Source organism: Cariama cristata, unplaced genomic scaffold (genome assembly GCF_000690535.1).
Source record: "Cariama cristata isolate BGI_N322 unplaced genomic scaffold, ASM69053v1 scaffold5299, whole genome shotgun sequence".
In the NCBI taxonomy this organism is placed as follows: domain Eukaryota; kingdom Metazoa; phylum Chordata; class Aves; order Cariamiformes; family Cariamidae; genus Cariama; species Cariama cristata.
Window position 1 is genome coordinate 34172 of NW_009633927.1, and position 20390 is coordinate 54561.

At 44.1% G+C, this 20390-nt stretch overlaps 2 protein-coding genes across 2 annotated transcripts in view; both read right to left on the bottom strand.

The window, feature by feature from the left end:
- Positions 1-858: 858 nt before the first annotated feature.
- On the bottom strand, positions 859-4179 carry SNTN (sentan, cilia apical structure protein). Its single transcript, XM_009706952.1, has 4 exons — positions 4070-4179; positions 3395-3429; positions 2479-2618; positions 859-1017 (listed from the first exon to the last, which is right to left on the bottom strand). The coding sequence occupies exons 1-4, from the start codon at positions 4177-4179 to the stop codon at positions 859-861; spliced, it is 444 nt and encodes a 147-aa protein (XP_009705254.1).
- Positions 4180-10741: 6562 nt separating this feature from the next.
- Positions 10742-20390, bottom strand: part of SYNPR (synaptoporin) — a 46184-nt gene continuing 36535 nt past the window's right edge. The window contains exons 4-5 of the mRNA XM_009706953.1: positions 13279-13470; positions 10742-12515 (exon numbers count right to left, since the gene is read on the bottom strand). Of these exons, the coding sequence (XP_009705255.1) occupies positions 12249-12515; positions 13279-13470 (459 nt within the window). The 3' untranslated portion in view covers positions 10742-12248. The remainder of the gene's footprint in view (positions 12516-13278; positions 13471-20390) is intronic.

Sequence of the window (20390 nt, forward strand, 5' to 3'; positions counted from 1 at the left end):
CACTCAGCTCCAATACACTTTATTGGCCACCCTTTTTCCCCACCATCCCTAGTCTGGACCACCTTTTAGCTTATCTGTTTTCTCCTCGTCACAGTTTCATGAAACAACAGACTCAGCTGACTGACGTGTTTAACTAAGTCATCCTGTTGGTGACACGAGCACATCTCTGCCAAAGATGCATTGCAAAGACTGGAGTTGAAATTCCTTCCATAGTGATCACTAAGTGGTCACCTGGAGGAGGAAATAAAAATAAATAACTTCTCCTTTCAGAAGCGTTAACAGTAGATTAGAAACCACGCAGACTAAAGTCAATGTTTACCGAAGGCTGTGACAGATTTTGCGGTTGCTGCCGATTGTGAAACCCATCACTGGTATCGTTCTGCTCAGGGCTGAAGCACCCTGGGGTAACTGGGAGAGCCCTGGGGAGCTGACCGGCCATGCCATGCACGCTGCTGCCCCAAGGGCAGATGGGGCTGCACATTTTTGCAGCGATCTCCCCATCATCTCCCCACAATCGTGCGGGAGACGATGGAGAGCATGGGCTGCCTTTCCCTAGAATTAAGCTGGGCTGGGGGCTGCACCCAGCTGCTAACTGGTGTCGGGGCTTTGGGAGCCACCAAGAGCCAGTCAGCACATCCTCCCAAAGCACGTACTTAGCACACACAAAGCCCTTGGCACCAACATTTCACTCCAGGACCATTTCTATAGAGGAGTGAGTTCAGCCAGGTTTGGACAAGACTTTATTCCATTTAAAAGGGAGCAGCACAGGGTATCTAGGCACTCAGGGTTATCTCTGTGTGTGGTTCACTCTTGCTTTCCTTATAAAGTGCCAAGCCATTTCTTCTTTTAAAGCACTGATCATTTTGTGGTTTTCACATTTTTGATCTCCTGCAGAAGGTCAGACATTAGAGTAAGACTGACTAACAAGATCATGAAATCTTCAAAATCAATTTTGTTCTCCGACTCTTCATCCAGGGCAGAAATTATTTCCTGGTACTTTGGTTTGTTTTCTTGGCCCTATGGAGAATTTAAATGAAGGAAAAAAAAAAAGGTTAAGTATTAAGTTGCTTTTTTTTTGCATCATGAGAAAGAAAGAAAGAAAGACACCTATGTGAAAATTTATTTATTTTTCTATCTTCCCATTTTTTATGTCCACATTCATATTAGTTTTTCTAAAGGCATCCCAAGAAACTCAAACAGAAATATTATTGCAATCAGACAGGAGGACACCCAGTGCCCAAAGTTTCCACCTGAATGCAGAATACATCTTTTAAAAGACACCTAGTCATGACTGAAAATCTGGCAGTGACGATGATGTAGCTGGTAACTGCTGGAAAAAACCGGCATCCTGTGTCTTGATAAAACCAGGGAGAGGAAACAACCAACCAACCAATCCTCTTAACCTTAATATTCAAGACAGGTCCTCAAATATGTACTGTGAAGGTCTCAGAAACTGCTGATTTTACAGACATAACTTCAGTAGCTGCTATTCTCTGTCCTGTTGGACATATTACTGTTGGAATGGAAAGGTTTCTTAAAATTATCTATCATGTCTGTTATTCATATTTCAATATTAAAAAAAAAAAAAAAAAAGAGTTCCAGGATATTTTTTTAGCTTAATAATCTTCAAAACATCTCATGATTCCAAATTTGATTGGCTATTGATATTTTCAAGTCCTCTTCCACAAGGTGCCTAGTTCCTAATTTGGTTCCAACTCCCCCTCCCCAACCAGTCATGTAATTTTGCTGTTCTTCAAAGCAAAGGTATAGTCAAGAATGTCTTTACTCCTAAACATTTCTCTCATTTACTTAGTTGACCTCTTTTTACTAGTCCTACATAGTTTTTTCTTCCACTTGATAAAACTGTTTTGTTTTGTTTTGTTTTTTATTTAGGGAGGGGGGAAACAAAAATCTGCGAGAAGTTTACAGCCACAAGTGCCAATATAGCTCTTTTTCACCATACCGGGCTGGCACCAACACCCTGCGTGGGTGACGAATGGAGAGGTGCTTTCTGCTCCCTTTCTCCTAGCAGCCCCACCAGCGACCGTGGTGCGTGCAGCTCTGTAGCACGGGGCTGGCTCTCCTGGTACTGGGTCAGTGCTCTGGCAAACTACCAAATGCCTCATTAAATGCAATGGGTTTCTTATCTTCATAAATACAGTCTCTTGTCATTGTCTGAGGGTTTTGGTGGTGGTTTTTTTTTGCAATTGTCCTATTTTATTTAAAAAAATGCAAGCAAGCACATCAACCTTGGTTTATTGCTGTTCCCCCTCCTTTAGCCCAGCGTTAGACACAGGCTCAACGTAAAGCAACTAATTCACTGAAGGTGTTTGTACCAAATCACCGAAATCTCACTTGGGATTACCCCAGGGACTGATGCCCGCCCAGCTGCAGGACAGAGCCTGAGGTGCCATTCCTGCCCCCAAAGCACCCGGCCAGTGCCAGCCCAGCACCACCCGCTCACCCAAACCTCCTTACCTGTATGAAACCCCAAAACTGGGTTTGCAGCAAGCTTTTGGTTTCAGCTTTGCTGAGCTTGCCCTCAGGGTCAGCAGAGTTGTTATACACCAAAGCCACAGTAGCAAAACCTTTTTCAAGGTCTGAGCCTTTTCCTAGAGCTGGAAGGGGGGGAAGTTATCAGCCTATCAAAAAGTAGCATTTGAGATAAAATTGAAAGGAATCTGTCAGAAGCATCCTGAGTGGGTGGAAATCTGTGTAGTTTCATTAAAGTTAATGAGACTGAAACCGTTTATACCCACAGAGGACCTGGCCTAGATTTTATTTGGAGTGGGCCAGCAACATGCCTCATGTCCCATGGAAACACACCCCAAAAGGAAGCTTTCAGTCAGCGCTGGGGCAGTAACGCAGGGTGATGCGTGAGGCCCATCTAGTCTACCCCTACTCTGGGCATCCCGCAAGGACCTGCCATGCCATGGAGACAGGCCATGCTGGCCATCTCCTGGGTGCATTTGGACTCCCAGGATCCTGTATCAGGGAAAACACGGCCTGTTTGGTAAGCCTGGCTGAACAGAAATGCCCACATCAGAGCATCAGCGCTGCACTTCAGCAGTATGGTATACTTGGGATTTTGGCTGGATTCATTCCTGCCACTAGAATCCTTTAGCCGCATCCTAAAGACTGCACACTCACAGCCCTCAGCATCAGGTATCACAGATGACTTGGGTTGTGATTTTTAATGGAAAGGCAAGCAGAAGAGGAGACGTGGATCAACGCAGGAGCACACTGCACAGGGACCCACGAGACCCTCTTGTCTTGCACCGGCCGAGGGTCTGCACAGCCTCCGCAGCTCTGCTAAATCACCAGGGTTTACTGCACTTGGGCTGTGGCCTTGGAAGACCTGAATCCCCAAGGGGCAATGAATTGGTCCTCTTACCTTTTATTGATGCCAGCTGCTTGGCTATAGGTACGCTGGTAGTGAGAGAGAAGAGAGGCACAGTTATCACCTGGTGAATTGTCTGTGTGTGTGTATATATATAGTTTCTCCATGAGTGAGCTTGCTCATTTCTGTTTCATTTAATCCCACAGGAACTCAGGGCTTCCCGAGGGAAACTGGCTTTCCTTCACAGTGGAAAGGAAAATGCCCTTTACAAGCAGCACGCAACATCACACAGCTCCTAATTCTTCACCTGAGCAAGTAGCCTGGAGTTGTTATTAAAGGTGCTTATTAAATAATTTTAAAGAGAGGGACATTGCAACATCCTTCAAGTAATTTCTTCAGAACATGAAAAAGCTCCAGGAAGTTTCTCAGTTTTAAGCCCATCCCCAGGGAAATGCAGAGGGGTCTGTCATCCCCCACTCACCAGTGCTCCCAGTTTGGAGCAGGCACATAGCTTTTATTTCCAGCAGGACTCACATCTGTGAGAAGCATCTCCCTGCTTTCTATTAAAACTTAAAGCCTGCTTACTTTTGCTGAAGTGCTGGAAACTACCTACAGAGCAGCCAACACACAGCAGGAGTTCGCTGGTGATAGAGACAAATACATCCAGATAACAAATTTCAAGACAAATGGCAGACCACCAGAGATGCAAAGAGCAAAGTGACGACTTACCGCTTGGGCATGCCTGCTGCAGCCAAAGACCTTTTTTTGGTGGAAGTAGGAGCTGGCTGATTGACCGAGTACTGCTTTGTGCTGGGAACGCTTGCTCTGCAGCCACACATCTTGAGACCAGGGTGTTTGTGATCTCTAAGCAACTCGAATAACAGCAAACAAGTGAATTCAAGCTCTGCCCTGTGAAAGCAGCCTGCTTGCAGCCATGCCCTATCAATAATGTAAATGCTACCTGGTGATCACGGAGCTGGCTAAATACATTGGTCTAAAGCAGCCCCTGTAAGGCAGCACTGCTGGGTTGGCAAGTAGGGCGGCTTTCATTTTATATGAGAATTTGACAGAAACAAACCAAACTAACAGAGCCTGAATCCTCTTAGATCTGTAGGGATGTAACTTTGTATCAGGAATAACTAAGACACTGAATGCATTCAGCTATACACATTATCATTTTAATGGGAAACCTTTCTAGTGTGGGATACATAACTTGCCCCAAGCTATAAAGTAAGTTGTTGCTATAGACAGAGTCAGAAACCAAGCATTTCCCAATTCCCGACCCAGCATTTACCCTAGGTGAGCATGTTCCTGCTCTAATATTCCCGTAGCGCAGTGCAAAGAGGAGATCTATTCTTCCTCCAAACTGCTTGCAAAGCAGCATCCAGCACGGAGCTTTTCCTTCGGTTTCTACCCGAACGGATACTGCCTGCTTCCAAAAGCAGCACAGAGCCATATGGCAGAGCAGTCACACATTAGAGGAACTGGAAGGGCTCTGATGAACTTTGTTATTTATTGGCATGGATATCACTATTAGAAAACACACAGCTTGTCACGCTGCCTGTCTCTGCGCATGGTCTCCTTTCTGCGGATCCTTTGCCTAGAGGTGTCTAGACAGGATAACTTCAACCTGAAAGACCAAGCGGCCACTTTTATCCCAGGGTGGTCTGTTAATAGGTAGTGACTTCAACTACCTCAACCAGCTCATCATTCCTGGTGAAAGGATACAATACTGATGTTAAAACTACCCAAGATGAGACTTTATGTAACAGGACACGCAAAGGAGACTGCAACAGATGGCCTAGAGAATTAAAATGTTTTCCTCATTTAGCAGAAGCTAAATTACTGAAGGCTAATGAATAAGGACGTTCACCACCTTACTGTTCCTGGATTTTAATTATTTTAAAAAGCATGGGAAAAGAGAACCTTTAATTTTCCATCTAAGAGTGTCATTACTCAAACAATTCAGAGCCTTTTTCTGAGAGGTTTAAGCTGTCTTAGATCTCTAGTGCGTTCTTTAGGACTGGCTCATGAATAAAACACAGCCTGTAATTGCAATGACGCAGCCAAAACACATATAATCAATGCTCATTATCCCATCAATTAACACACTAAAATTAAACAAGAATTCAGGCTTAGTAATCTGCCATCAGCTAAAAAAAAAAAAAAAAAGAGTCTTGATATCATGTTGAAGTGATAATTCCTTTTCACATCTGTTGAACCATACAAGGAGGCATGAAAAGCCTTATATCCCAGTTAATCCGCAGAACGGTAATGTTTGGTCTTAGCGTCCAAGGTAAAAAAGAGAGTGAGAAACAGATTCGGTTGCCCGTTTCTCAGCTACAGGCAGTGCTGCGAGCTGGCTGGCAAACCCAGCCCTCTGTGTTTTGGGCTCTTTCCACCGTAGATCAGATTTCAGCTGGTAGGTTTTTTTAATCTAACCGACTTTTGAGAGCTTTAGAACTGGTGATTTCGTTTGCTGGGGTAGTAACAAGTCCAAGCAAGCCTGGGGTACATTATCCCTCTAGGATATACTAATTAGCGTATGCAGGAGCGTTAGTGCCTAACAGAAAGGGTAGCATGAGGATAACCCTTGCCTTTGAAGGCGATCAGCTTTCAAGACAGCAAGATTTTGGCTGTATGCGTTGCTTGAGTATTCTGGTCAGCAAGGTGTGTAGGGAGCCAGGCCATCTGCTCTGTATCTATTTTGATACACACTATTTATGTTTTAAATATCCAGGTGCTTTTATGGGTCAATTTTTAGCATGTTTCACACGTTAACAATATTGTCTGCACCAAATACGCAACCTGATACTTAAAACTGCAAAATCTTTATAGGCAGTTCACTTAAAATAATTGCTGCTGCAAAAAGCCGCAGTCTCCACTTTTGGTATTTTCCCAGAGTTTTCCCATTTTTTTTTAAAGTACTTTCTGCAATTCAGGAAGACTTATGTTGCGAAACATTTGTGTGTGATGGAGCCCTGGCTCCCTTAGAGCTGACCCTCGGACACTCGGCAGGTGCGGGCATGCCCGCGGCAGGCAGGCATAGCCCGGGACAGAGGCACAAGGCAATACCTGGAACAGGAGATGCATTCACACCATTAGTCACTCAGGCTTCATTCCTTCAATGAACCCTTCAGCAGCTGCAGGAGAAATGCTGCTAACCTGCACCCAGGGAGCTAATAGCTTGATTTCTCTATGACCAGAACACAGTCATTTCGATCTTACATGACAGGTTCATTTTCTTCCGAAGAGCCAAGACTGAGAAGCGTCCCCCTCCATCATAGCCCAAAGCAGCACTGGCTGCCACAGCCTAATACTATTTTCCTCTTGCTCCATCCTTTTTAAATCAATTACTTAATGTGGGAAAAGCTAGCAGAAGCAGCAGGTCTAATGTGCTCACTGCGGTTGGTCTCTCAAGCCCAGCCACAACCCATGGCTCCTCCATGGGCAAGCGGGCTCAGCCCTGCTGGGGTGGGACCTTCTCCTCCTCTTCCGCATGCTGGCACGGAAAGAGGAGACACAACCCAGCACAGGTTAATGAGTGATTTAACCAGCTCAAGGGATTGATAGCCAGGCTGCTGCAACAAGCAGTCTGCTTTGCACAAATGTAAGTTAGCTAATGGCCATTGTACCCCTCTGCTCACAGGGCCAAACTGGCTCTGGGACCCCGGTAGCTGGTTTATCCATGCTAACATACTGCTAAGTATCTTGAATAACCTGAACCCCTGCATTTATTCCAGGAGGTAGGGAATGTGGAGGATAAATAAAATCACAGCGTGAGTGTTTCCTACTCTTTTGCTTCTCCATCACTATGCCTTTTGAGGTGCGTCCTGCTGCTGCTGCTTCCATCTGTGCTGGGATGGTGTAAGTGATGTTCTGTGTGTCCTGGGAACATTTGCTTCTTGGCCACCACCATTTTTTAAAAATAACTCCATATAGTCAATTTGATTTCACTCAATGGTGAAATCTGCACCAGTATCCAGCTGCATCAGTCATGCTGGATGCAGTTTGTTGACTGGTGCCTGATGATCAAGCTGTGCCCAGCGCTCCCCCAGGCAAGGCAAAAAGCTGCCCCACAGGGTCTGTGTAGGGGTCAAGGTGAGGGGGAGACCTTGGCTGGGAGGCATGGGCAGGTCAGCCCATCTCCCCTACCACACACATGGGAGATAACTCAAGTCAGCCTGGAATTTAGCTCTGGGGTCATAAATGATTAAAATATTTATGAATCCCATTGCTGCGACAGAACAGGTAAAATGTCATTTAGGAAAAGCTATTAGAACTGGTCTGTCTGCAGGGAAACATCGTTTGTCACCTCACGTCCAGGCATTTTTCAGATGTGGTACAGCACTTTGGTCAAAATATGCTTGTGCCTCCTATGGGGACTGTCAGGGAGCAGAGCAGCTGTGTGGATCCCCTGCGTGCAGGCACCCAGCTCCCTCGGTTTCATTGAAAATCCAATGGATACGGCATGAATCCAACATTTTTGGTATGGTATTCATTTTCAGAGGGAAGCCTGAAAATATTACTACCAAATAATTTTTCCTCTGAGAAATGAAAATTATAGGACATTTAGACTTTAAAAAGGCAGCTACATTCATAAAAACCTGAAATCTTATTAAAGAAGGACACAACAATAAAAATGTAAGGAAAGAAACTGGTAGCTAAATGCAATAAATGGGATACCTCTCTGCTGAACTATTAAAATTTCATCTCAAAATGCTAAGATCTTCATACTAAGGATGTATGGCATTGACAAATGATGGGATAATCAGCACCAGATATTAATACTAAAATACAGATCATTGCTGCTGTTAGAGAATTTCAGAAGGAAAAGCCCTTGGGTTTAATAGAAGGAGAGAAAAAAAAGAAATTCTGAAAAAGAACAGTTAAGTCAGGGAGAGCATAAGCTAACTAGCCCATCCATTCACATATATAAAGATTTTTACTCAAATCTGGCTTAAAACTAATAGACAGAGGACTAAATGCTTATGACATCATATAGCATAGTATGAGACGCACTTTTTCAGAAAAGGATGAAACAATATGTGGCAGTTTTTACTCGGTAATTCTGTATCTGTCTAATATTAACTGTGAAACTCTGGAGATACTGTCAGGAGTGGATTATAGACAGGTGCAACGCGTGTTGCATGCGACTGCCTCTTTCATCAGTACATTGAAGTTTCAGCCAAGAATAATTCAGGGCTCGAGCCCAAATTGCTCATTCAAATTGAGAGCATATAGAGGTTGGAAATAATTAACCTAATCAGGCCAGGCATTGCAATATGAATTCATGCAACAGGAGCACAAACTTTCTCTAGATCCTGGCCATCATCGGGGCTCTGTTATGGGCAGCACGACGGCCATGGTGAAGGAGATTTGATCAGTCATCGGGAAGGTATCATACAATAAAAAAATACCCTGCCAAGTAAAGGCACAGCCCTGTGGGCTGGATTTGCATCTAAACTCATCCTTGTCTCCCTGATGTGCTGGGCAGGGAGCAAAGCAGGCTGCAGAGCCACTCTCGGTACCCAGAGTCACTCTCCCTGCCCTCTCCAGCACCTCTCCACGGAGGGTATGATGCTGCAGCTTTGCAAAGTGCATCCTCTTCCCCATCAAGAGCAATAGGGAAACCCTAAACCAACGTGTGAGCAGGCCTCTTCGGCACCTGGAGGGAAAGTCCCGTGCTCCCACCTCGCCTGCCACACTCGAGGAGGTACCTGCCTCTCCTCCACAGCTCTACACTTGATAATGCAAATACGCTCCCATCTTGGGTAGCTGAGAAATGGGCTATAAAGAGAAACACATGGGAAAACAGAAGGGACAGCACAGAAGATCAAGGAACATGTTTTTTCCCAGGCTGACCTAGTTATTTAACTAACTGGCAGAGATACTCACTAATGATGAAGTAGGAAAGCAATCAGTCTGCCAGCAGCAGTTTCACAGAGGATGCTCAAGTTTACTTAGCTATACGTCTTAAACCCACAAAACATCAAATACATTCTTTTCCATCTTGCTGCTCAACACTTTACTATACAGTCACTGTCCCCAGTTCAAATAACTTTCAATTTCTCAATGATTTCCAAAGGATGTGATAAGACTCGAATCCAGAGGAACATAGAGGAAACATTCAGGTACATTTTCTTATATAACACAGACAAGTGCATGCATCATTTTTCTTTTCACTTGTGCTGCTGCCATACTATATTAATCTGAGAAGCTCTAGATGAAGAGCTTTGTCATCCCTCCTAATTCACAGTGAAGACTATAGTCCCCAAAGGATAACAAACATCTCACCTGTTCTGCATGGCAGCAAGGAGGTAATGCACCTGTGAAGATCGGTTCAACTGGGCAAAGAAAAGTGCAAGTCTTTCATGAAAACATGTGCCTCTTTCTCTACTTTTGTTAACTCTTCCACCAGCTCTGCCCTTCATGACAAAATCTTAGATTGATAGTTATGCAAATAATACACCAAATAAGTCGTCATCTTAATTCTGTCCGCAATCTTGTATTAGAAACTGCCCTTTCTCCAGAGGTGTCAACTCCTGATGGTTTAAAAGCTGCAGTTCCTGTGCTCACATGGTGACACAAGAATTTCAGCTTGTTTGAAATGCAGGAATAAACCTAAGCAAAACTCAAGTTTCTAACCCTCTGCATTGGACAGAAAATTTTGAAATGGGACCCTGGTGATCTGGGTGGAAAAGTCCATGAAGAGAAAGCTAGTTGACACAAAAAACTAGACCTATTTCTAGTGGAGAGACTTAGATAAACCAACTTGGGATATTCCTGATCAACTAATACAAAGTGGCTTTTTTTTCAAAAAGAAAAAGAGGAGAAGTAGGACTATGTGGGAGGGGGCATGAAGAGCACACATCCCATCCCCATCCCTTGCCACACACACAGATTTCACTGTCTCCTGGCTTGCCTATATCTAACTTTTTCCAAACTTAAAAAAACAAGGAACAAAAGAACTGAGAGCCAAAATAAAATTTTTCATTGACTCAGAAAACTGTATTTTGCTCCCACTTGGAATACCAAGACATTTAGATATTCTGGTTTGTTCTCTCTACAGCTCAAACATGGCTTTCCAGCAATCCACAGAACTGGGATAGTTATCACAGTACTGAGCTAGACCTAGTGACAGGTTGAAAGAGAGGTAAAGAGGCAGGCAGGTATTAAATTGCACAGTTTTAATTTTTTTTTTTAAACTTGTGATACTGACCTTTAATGACAAGTGTCTGTAGAAGTGTCATACCCCACTGTACATTAAAACGATCCTCATAAAATTGTTGGAAAACAGTAAGAATAGGACCAATAAGGTCAAGCACAGGAATGGTTATTTAATAGTTATCTTAGTTATTTTCCAGTGACATTCTGATATTAACATACTCTGAAAACATGCATTGTATGCAATAACTTTATTAGGGTCAAATAGATATCACAATATAGATTCATCCACCGAGTAGCCATAAATTGGTTACAACAATCATAGAAGAGACTAAGCTGTTTTAAGCTAAGATGCTTTCAACATTACAGCTCATACAATAAGGTTATATACTGATACACTTTGATTTAGAAATGCAGATGATCAGTTTTGATTAGTATATTGTGCTCTAGACTTTCATTTCTGTCAATGCATCCCATACGCTGTAGTGAGGAAGGGCTGAATTTCCTAGGGAGAAATCTGAACGGGCTACAATCTGGCTATTTTAGGATGAATTCCTCTGAGCCTGAGTTATTTGGTCAATCCAGTTACATTCTCCAGTAGCACCAAGCTAGCGCTCAGAGCAGCGACCTAACAGAGGGATATCTAACAATCTTGAAACAGCACAGATGGAAAGGTTTTCTTATAATAAGAGGGTATAAAGGAATATTTATGCTTTGTAAGGTCACAAAAATCATGCGGTTTTCATGTTTTGCTGTATCAAGCAACAGGGCGTTTTCACATGGTTTTATATACTGATATCTGCACCTCTGTTATCTTAGTTAAATAAATACCTTTGTAAACATATAACACAGTTACTTGGTCCTTATTCTCCACAGCTCACGTTAAAAGGTTCACAAAACATCCATAGAAATAGTGATTTATAGAATGAATACTTAGCTGAGTTAAATGGAATAAACATTGGTCAGGTACCATATATACTACTGAATGCCATTTCAAGGAAAAACATTTTAGTTACAAAGCATTCAGAACTTGGGTAAGCCATATATTCAACTCTGCAAAATATATAAAAGATGCATACTTCTTTTAAACATACATTTAACAAAATGAAGTGGCAGAAGTTGAGAAGTTCCATTTACACAGTCCAGACATTTGGTAGTATGAAACTGTTTATCCATGCACTAAGTTACGGATGAATCGGTTAACTGAAATAATAGTAAAATCTTCTGAAACAAAAAGGTATAACCAAAACAAATGCTCTGAAGAGTCACAGACAGGCAGTTTTGAAAAGTTAGGTGCAATGTTACATGCATGTATACAGAATAATCTGTAGAAATAATAGTAAAACACCTTTGTTTTTCACCAAAATGCAGAAGGAAATTCAATTATGTTATGCATATTAAATACTACAGACTTGAGGCTACAAAATGCTTCTACCATCTTAACACATACAAAACTACCATAAAGTTATCTCTACAGCACATACTACAACACTGACTCCAGGTCACCACCTGCGATGAGCATATTCCCTGTACCCGGCTAGTCAGGGAAAAAAAGGCCAACTCCAGCCCACCGGCCACCCCCCATCTGCCTCAGGAGGTAGGCTCAGATCTTCAATCGACACCAAACACCGTGCTGTAGTATTAATTTATGTAAAACCTTTAAAAATCTGGCACCACTGAAACTTGAGACCTGTTAAACTCTCTACACGTGAGGGATGCAAGAGCTCGTGCTGTGTGAACCCTAAATTTGATTAGCGAAGGAGGTTGGCCCACTCTGGCCGTAGCTCTGGGACTGGCCATATTCACCCACCTGGCCATAGGAGCCCGGCTGGTTGTAGCCACCGGCCGGGCCGTAGCTGTCTTGGTTGTAGCCCCCTTGGTTGTAGCTGCTGGACTGCTTCTCCATGGTGTCTGGAGGATGCCGCTGGCCCGAGGAATGCCAACCCGTCTCCTTAAATACAAACCAAATGTTGCCTGCCCAGAGGATAAAGTTCAAGAAGCCAAAGACCTAGGCGGGGAGAAGAGGAGCTCGTCACCCAGCAGCCATGGTCTCACAGCCCAGCCGGACGTTATGGACCCTGCACAGTCCTGGGAGAAGTCAAAGCTGCTCCCAGTCCTTCTCCCAAAACCTGCTAGAAAATTTTCTCAGCTTTGGAGTAAATTCCCAAATTCGCCTCCCTTAGCTGTAGCTCACAAAGTGTCTGTTTGCCTTTTTATTTTGAAAAAAAAGATTGAGTTTTTAGGCCAAAATAATTTTTGTGTTGTAAACGTGATCTAGTTTAAAGAAACTGTGGAAAGATAAAATTGAAAGAAAACAATTTAAAAGAGAGACACTAATTAGTCAGCTGGCCTGGAGGGGTTTGGTTTTGTTGTTTTTTTTTTTAACATTCTGAAGACCAATTTTATGTTGTTTTTTGAGGATTTTTAAAGGAATCTGCAGGGAACAAAACTTCCTCTTCCTAAAGGGGGGCACAGACCCCTTTTCAAAAGCGTTGCAGCAAGCAAGTTAAAAGCAGACAGGCCAACCAATGCACTTGGACAGACACTTTGCTTTCTCCCCATCCCAACCCTCCACACGTATCCCGCTCCTGCTCCACGGCAGACAGCTGTCGTGAGTCACGCTCTGCCTTTCCCCCCAGCAAGACTGTACTTCCAATTAAATCATTTCAGCTAACTGGTTTACACCAGCCGATCCAGGTCAATACACGGGTAAAAGAGATGAAAATACGATTGCAAGGTAAGGGTGAATAGTAGTAATCAAAGTCACTTACAACCGAAGTGTTGAGGCTTGACATAACAGGGCTGCGAACAGGCAAGCATTTGTTGGACTGCTGTTTGCAGGCAGACATCAGTAACAGCACTTCGTCTGGGTCAGTTGCAATCTTTACATCTGACAGTCCTTTAGCCCAAGCAGATGAGCTCACTAGCCACAAGAATGAGAAGACCACTGTCACAATGAAATCCTAAAAGACAAATTAGTTAGAAGCATTATGCTGGTGTGTCCATTAGGAAGAAAAAATATTAAAAATCACCAGAAAACTGAAAGCTCGTGTCAGAGGACAGAAAAAACAAGAGCTTGTTATTTCGTGGAAGGTTGTGATTACTGTCATCACCTACAGAGCCAATTTTCAGAAGCGCTTGACATGCCTAAAGGGGTAGAGCCCTTTGGTTGCCATTTGCATCTCTAATCTCGAGGTCAGATTCCCACAAATGTGTGGCTGGTACCCAGGGTGCTGAGCTGCCTTGGAAATGTGGCTGTTCATGGCACCTGGCTGATGAATTGGGATCAGTTCAAAAATATAGATAACTGGAAAGGAGCTGAGCCCTCCTGAGGGCTGGCTCTTGCCTTGGGTGCTCCTACAGACAGTCGAGGTGGGTTTCTGATAGGAAGCATTTCCATCTGTGGCAGTATCTCAGGGAGAACCTGAAACTGGCTAATCCTCAGCTACCAGATGAGAAGTTTTCTCACCAGCGACAGGTAAGGCCAAATGTCCCTGTTGCACAAGCCATGCAGCCACTAATTATCACAAGCCAACAAATAAACAGTGACACTTGCCAAGCACAGAGACTCCTCATCTCCTCCCTGTCCTGGTAAAGCATTTGCTCCTAATTCCCATCCATGTGAAAAGAGGGGAGAAGGAGTGGTGGTCCCTCCAGGATCCAGCACCTCCGAGCAGCTCTGCTCTGAACCACTCTGCTCACTTTTCCCTCAGAAGACTCTCAGGAGCACGCACAGGCAGAAACTTCTCCTTGTCTTAGCCAGAACAAGTGGCCAAGTGACACTGTTGTTGTGTGGGTTTGGGGGGAAAGGAGGGAGGAGGTGTGATTTTTCAAGCTTTCTTGTGTCTTGCTAAAACAGAAGAGCCTTTCTGCTGTCATATTTCATCCCATCTGTCAGCCCACAACAGATGGTAGAGGTGCCAAAGTCTAACATACCACTAACTGCATCGCTGCGTCTTGATATCCCACCTCCCATGGGGGCTGCTTCCCCTTCCCCCTTACAAAGTAAAGGTGTACATGGAAGGAAGAGAAAATGTTCATTAAGAACACAGCTTTTTGGGTTGCTATCCAAAGAAATAAGTGATCCATAGGAAACATCATTCTCATCTTCTACAGGCACACCTAACAATTAGGAAAGGAGCTCTCCACGGCACCGCAGGGACGGAGGACACAAACCTCCATCCCAATGGAAGAGGCACCAGTCAATAAACCAGCCGCACAAGTGAGCCGTGAACAAAGGATTTCTCTGCTCACGCAGATGGGATTAAATTAACTGTGCTTGGATGCTTTCCCAAAGGATACATCCTTCTCTTTTTAACAGTGCCACTACTTGTTTTCTGCAGGCCTGTGGCTGCCACCAAGCTTTGAGTTCCTCTGACCTCCCTTCACGCTGCCCAAATGGGCTCTCTTGGAGAGCGTGAAGCCCAGGAGCTGACAACTATCTTAACACCCAGAGACCCTGCATAGGCAGAGGCATATAGCCCAGAGTAATTTTTCTTCTCAGGAAGATTTCCAGCAAAAGAAATCATTGTATTTTATATGTCCTAGTAATAACTGAATGAGAAACAGACTCCCAGAGGCAATAGTTCAATTGCAAACATTTCCTAAAAATTCCAGCTGGTAGAAAAACCAGATATTCGCTGAGCTGTGGATTAGGATGGGATACGCTCTTTATTTGCTACAAGGCTTGACATGTCATCTACCTGGATGCCAAGCCCCCATATAGGTTCTGATTGACACAATAGATGGGGACACAGCAGAGTATTGGGGAATACATTTTTTAAATGACAAACAGTTCTCTCTCAATGCTGCCACACTTTTAGACTTTGCAAGCTAAATCAAGCTCTGCAATCAGAGCATTGGCAATAACAATAAAATAAATGCATAACAGCAGGTAGAAATTTGAAGCAGACATAAACTCACCCAAACTAACACAATGTAGGAGCTTAAACTTGCTAAAAAGAGGCAAGTTTTAAAAGTGAGCGAAGTTCTTCAAGCAGGTGACAGCAGCAGGGGTTGAGACCCACTGTCGAGCTCGCAGATCCCGACCCCATGCTGGTGAGGCATTTACACAACTCATGGCACAAATGGCTGCAATCTGCAAGAGTCCCTCACTCTAATTGCTAGTCGCTCACGTCTTGGGCTATAAAATACTGCTAGGAACATTCAATAGCACTGTGCAGTTGAGGGGCTGGTCCTAAAGGGACTAAGTATTTAATGTTCTTTCTCAGGTCTCGTCTTTTCCACCTCACCCCATCTTCCAGCCTTCTGCTGACTTCCTCTGCTCTCCTGCATCAGGGTGTCCACACAAGCCTAATCCTGCCCAATCCTGCCCTCTCTGCCACTAATTACCTATTTGAGAGTAGATCAGAGCCTTGGGGAATGGGTCCTCACTTATGGGAGGCTGGGATCAGCCCAAACTTCCAAAAACTGTAAAGTCTGGCTCAGTGCAAGAAGCACATGGAGCCAAAAGGGAAAGATGGCACAGCGGGACTCGGAGAAGAAACCATGCAGCCCGTCCACCAGCCGGCCAACGGCTTGTCAAGAAGACAGGACAGAAAGGCTAATGAAACACGAGGATTTTTTCAGCAGGTGTTCTCATCAAGGCTACACGGCCGGACTCAAGCTCTTGGAGAAATTGTTCCGTCTCCTCTGCGCTGCGCATGGAGGAAAGTATATGACTAGAGAAAAGTTGCGTCTTCCTATTTATTTTGAATCTTTGCTAACCTTCAGCTTTGGCTGGAACTTGAACCTCTCTTGTTTTCAAGTGGGTTTGGTTTTCTGGCTGAACATTTTCACAGCTCTGGGTGGAACAGAGTTACAAGATAATGACATGCTGAAAATAAAAGTGAATTTCAAGCTAGGCTGTTCTGTGGCTTAATGTCTATCTGGGGAATTTCTCCTTGGTAATTAAAGCCAGAGTGTCTGCATACTAAAACAAATCTTGCATTTGAATGTTTAATATCCCCATAGCATGGGTGATTTCTTTTTTCCTTTGGAACAAAGTAATTTTTGTAGTTGCTCTCTTGAAATGGTGTCTACAGATCTCTTCAGTGTGTATTGTTGTACGGTTACAATACACTCCTAATTGCAAAGTTTCTCAGATCTCAGATGAGATACTTTGGTCTGCCTACAGGTGCCTTTGGGAAGGAGGCAAAATAGGAACATGTAGGAGAAAACAGAAAATAAGATTTAAAATATGCTGAATATCCAAGGAGGGAGTTTTTAAGAGACTGAAGTATGTGTAACAAAAAAAAAAAATATTCTTGCTGCCTTTTTCAAGTTGAAACTTGCTATTACTGAGTTTGCCAAAAATGTCTACTTGGAACAATTTTATATATTATATGTTTCAGAATAGAACTGTGAATGCCTTTTCATGGTAACTGAAATGTTTCTTCTTGCTATCAAGCTACTGGCTTCTACAAAACGCCCGTCTTTGAGGGAGCAGTCACTTACAGTTGCTTAAGTCTCCTGACTGCAGTTTTGGATTCCCCAGTGTCCAGCGCAATCTCACCCAGCCAAAAACATCTACAGAAGCTGCTTGTTCGCTTAGAAAGGGGACACGTTTCATCTGCTCTGAGCTCGTCGGTGGCTTCAGCAGCCCCCGGAGAGCTGTAACACCGTGTCCCCGCGCACACTCCGTGCCCCGCTCTCCTTCCCAGCCAAGGTGGTCCAAGTTTGGCACGACGGCCCTGGGCTGTTATGTTTGAAAACATGCAAAACCTTCTGGCCTGGCTGAAGGGTGCCTGGCATCCCTCATCAGCTTGCATTCCCTTCCCCCTCACTGAACCGCAGCTGCTGGCCCTGTAACTGGCTTCCACGCAGGGCTTTCAGTGCCTCTCCACAAGTGTTTCCACCCGCTAACGCTCATGCTACAAAATCTTTTCATTTGACAAAACCCTCTGGTACGTTTACAGCATACAAGGGAGCAAGTCCTCAAACGCCGAAGCCTATAAACCCTCCCAGCCAGAGCCTGTCTAGCCCGGCAGCACAGCCAACAGGTTTCATAGCCATGCAGGAGCAAAGGGAGATTTCTTTAACCCAGCAGGGACAAACTGCTCAGAGGATTTGCTTTCACAGTCACAACCGACCTAAAAATTCAAGAACCACCCCAGTGAGAGCCACAGCCCTGGCCCCAGCCCAGGAAAATGGCCAACAGAAGGTTGCTGCAGGCAGCAAACACCTTCCCACAGTGGCACGTTGGCTCTTTTTTTGGTTTGAACAAGGTGCCACCCCAGATTTTCTGCCGAATGGAGTTTTGAAAGAATTACACGCTTCTTGCAACGGTGTACGGCCTTGTAAGCTTGCTTCTGGCAGGGACGTGCAGGGCCCTTTGGGAGGCACCAGTGCATACAGCAAGGTCACCGTGGTTTGTGTTTCAAAAAGGAGAGGACAAGAGCGGGCTGAAATAGCTCTTTGAAATGCAAGGAATTATTCAGGTTATTCATAATTTTATTTTTTAACTGCAAAGGATTTAGTCTTTGTTTTTACAGATGGCTCTCTGATCTTTTCCTATCTATTTTCTTAAAGTTGGACAAAGGGGAGGAAATAGAACATGTTTAATCAAAGACATCTCCAAAGAGCAGACTAGGAGCGTACTTAACTCAACTTGGTCTGCAATGTACGGAAAGAACCAAATGCCTTTCTGCTTAATGTGATTATTCACAGGACTCCAGATGTAAAGGAAAGATCTCATCTTCTTACCTGTAAGCATCTTTATGCACTGTAAAAATGAGATTATCAAGTAATCACTATAAAAATGAAATACCTCTTTTCAGGGCTATGTCAGTCACTTTTCTTGGCTAAATAATTTTAGGCTTTTATATGAATTGATTGGAATACTAATAAAGTGATTTACATTTATACATGAATGCCTGTGGTTTCTCATGGCCAATCTATAACTTCCCAAAGACAAACCTGAAGGCACATAGAGACAGAGTTGTCAGAGTGTGGGTTTTAAATGGAATACATATGGGGGTATAGAAACTATGGAAAAAAGTAAGAAGTCTGAGTAATGGGTACTGATACACATTGACCATGACTATTTACTTTCCCACTCCAGAGATATATGGAAGCATCTACCCCCGATCCCCTAGAACTTCAGCACAGGACTAACTGTTGGGTCGGTTATTCTCTGCTTGCAAGCAGCTGCAACTGTATAGATCTGAAGCAGGGCATTGAGGGAGAGGTGCTTGGGGTGGCAGTCCCAGGGTGCAGCTCATCTCTGCTCCCACTGCAAACCAGCAATGCTTCCCCAGGGTATGTGGTGTTACACAAGTGGAAACCAGCTTAGGTCGGTCTGAGAGATGCAGGTATACTGAAAACGGGTGAGACTTTGTACATGCCATTCATTAAAATCCAAGTCACCATCTCTAATCAATTTCTGTAAAATGTTTCTGGCTTTTGAGCACTAATCAGTCATTTGAGAAACTGGCTTGCACTTGTAACCACCGAGGCGAGACCCCAGCTCCTCACTGTACATGTGCATCAGGCGTGAGTTTGCAACGAAATTCAAAATCACAGCTGCAGTTTGCAGAGCTCGGAAACACATTGCAGGCATATATTAGGTATTTAATCCTTGGTAAACTGCTTCTTGTCCCTTTAGGAATTGGGAATCCAAGGTCCTCTCTTAGGTTTATCTGTCTAGTATGAACTCCCCAGAGCATCTCCCCATGGAGCCCGCGAGGCAAGCGGAGGGCACACAGGGCAAGGGCTCGCTGCTGACAGCCCCGTGGGAAGGGGTGACTCCCTCCTCCATCACGGATGAGTAACACAACCCAGGCCCTGTGTGACCAAAAGGAAGATTATTATCCCCAAAATCCAACAGACAATGTTAGCAACACACAGCTTACTGCATAGTGAACAAAACATGCCGGTGCCATCCAAAGAGCCATGGAAGGAGTTAACAGCTTCTCCTACTGGAAATATTTCCTTGCCATGATGTCTCACTTCACGCTGAACTTTAAAATATTTTTTCCACAGATAAAGTGATGCTTCACTGAGATCTCAGCACATGCGGTTGGGTTTCCCTATATTTGTATAAACAAGGTAAACTTGAAACATTTGTGACTGAAATTTTCTCTGTGAGTTTCTCGTGACTTAGTGGTCATTAAATTCTTCATAATCATATATTCTGCATCCAGTCAGGCTGCTGCAAGTTGGTAACGCATTGATGGTGCTCTGACTGCCTGTGCAACGGTGTTATGAAAAAATATTTTAAAATTTCAAGTAGAAGGTTTTTTTCCTCTCTCCACTTCTGTCATGCTCATTTTTCAAATCCTGAAAATTTGTCAGGAGGAAAAGCAGCTAGCTCTGAGAGGGTGCCACTTAAAGGCAGGTGTCATCCCAGACTGAGCAAATATCAAGCCAAGAGGAAGTACAAGGCTTAAAATGGGAATGGTTTTAAATATGAAATTGTGGATCAGGCACTGCAGCAGGAGCAAGGACAGATGAAACTATCATCTTCTAACTCTTCACTAAGAGGTAAAAAACCGGTAGTGTGGAAACGGTGCCTGACACATGGATCTCTCCTGCTGACGAAGAAGGAGCGAGGGCTGCCCTGCCTCCTGCACCGACATGTGCTGGGGACTGCTGGCTGGACTCAGGCACGCACAAAGCACCTCAGATCTCTGCAGCACTTTTCTTTGTGAGAAACAATCTCAGGGATGAGACATACTCACACATCTGATCTGAGCTAACGGGTGATCTTGCTGGGTATGTCAGTTCAGTCTAGGATCTGCCTGGAGCTGGAGGATGCATCGCCTGCCTCTTTTGCACAATGCGTTACATCCCTTAGGTGAGCCCTGCAGCTGTGGGAAGCTGGTTTTCACTCTGAGTTTCCCCTACCCTTGAGTCCCTCCTGGCTACAGCTCTTTCCTTTTTC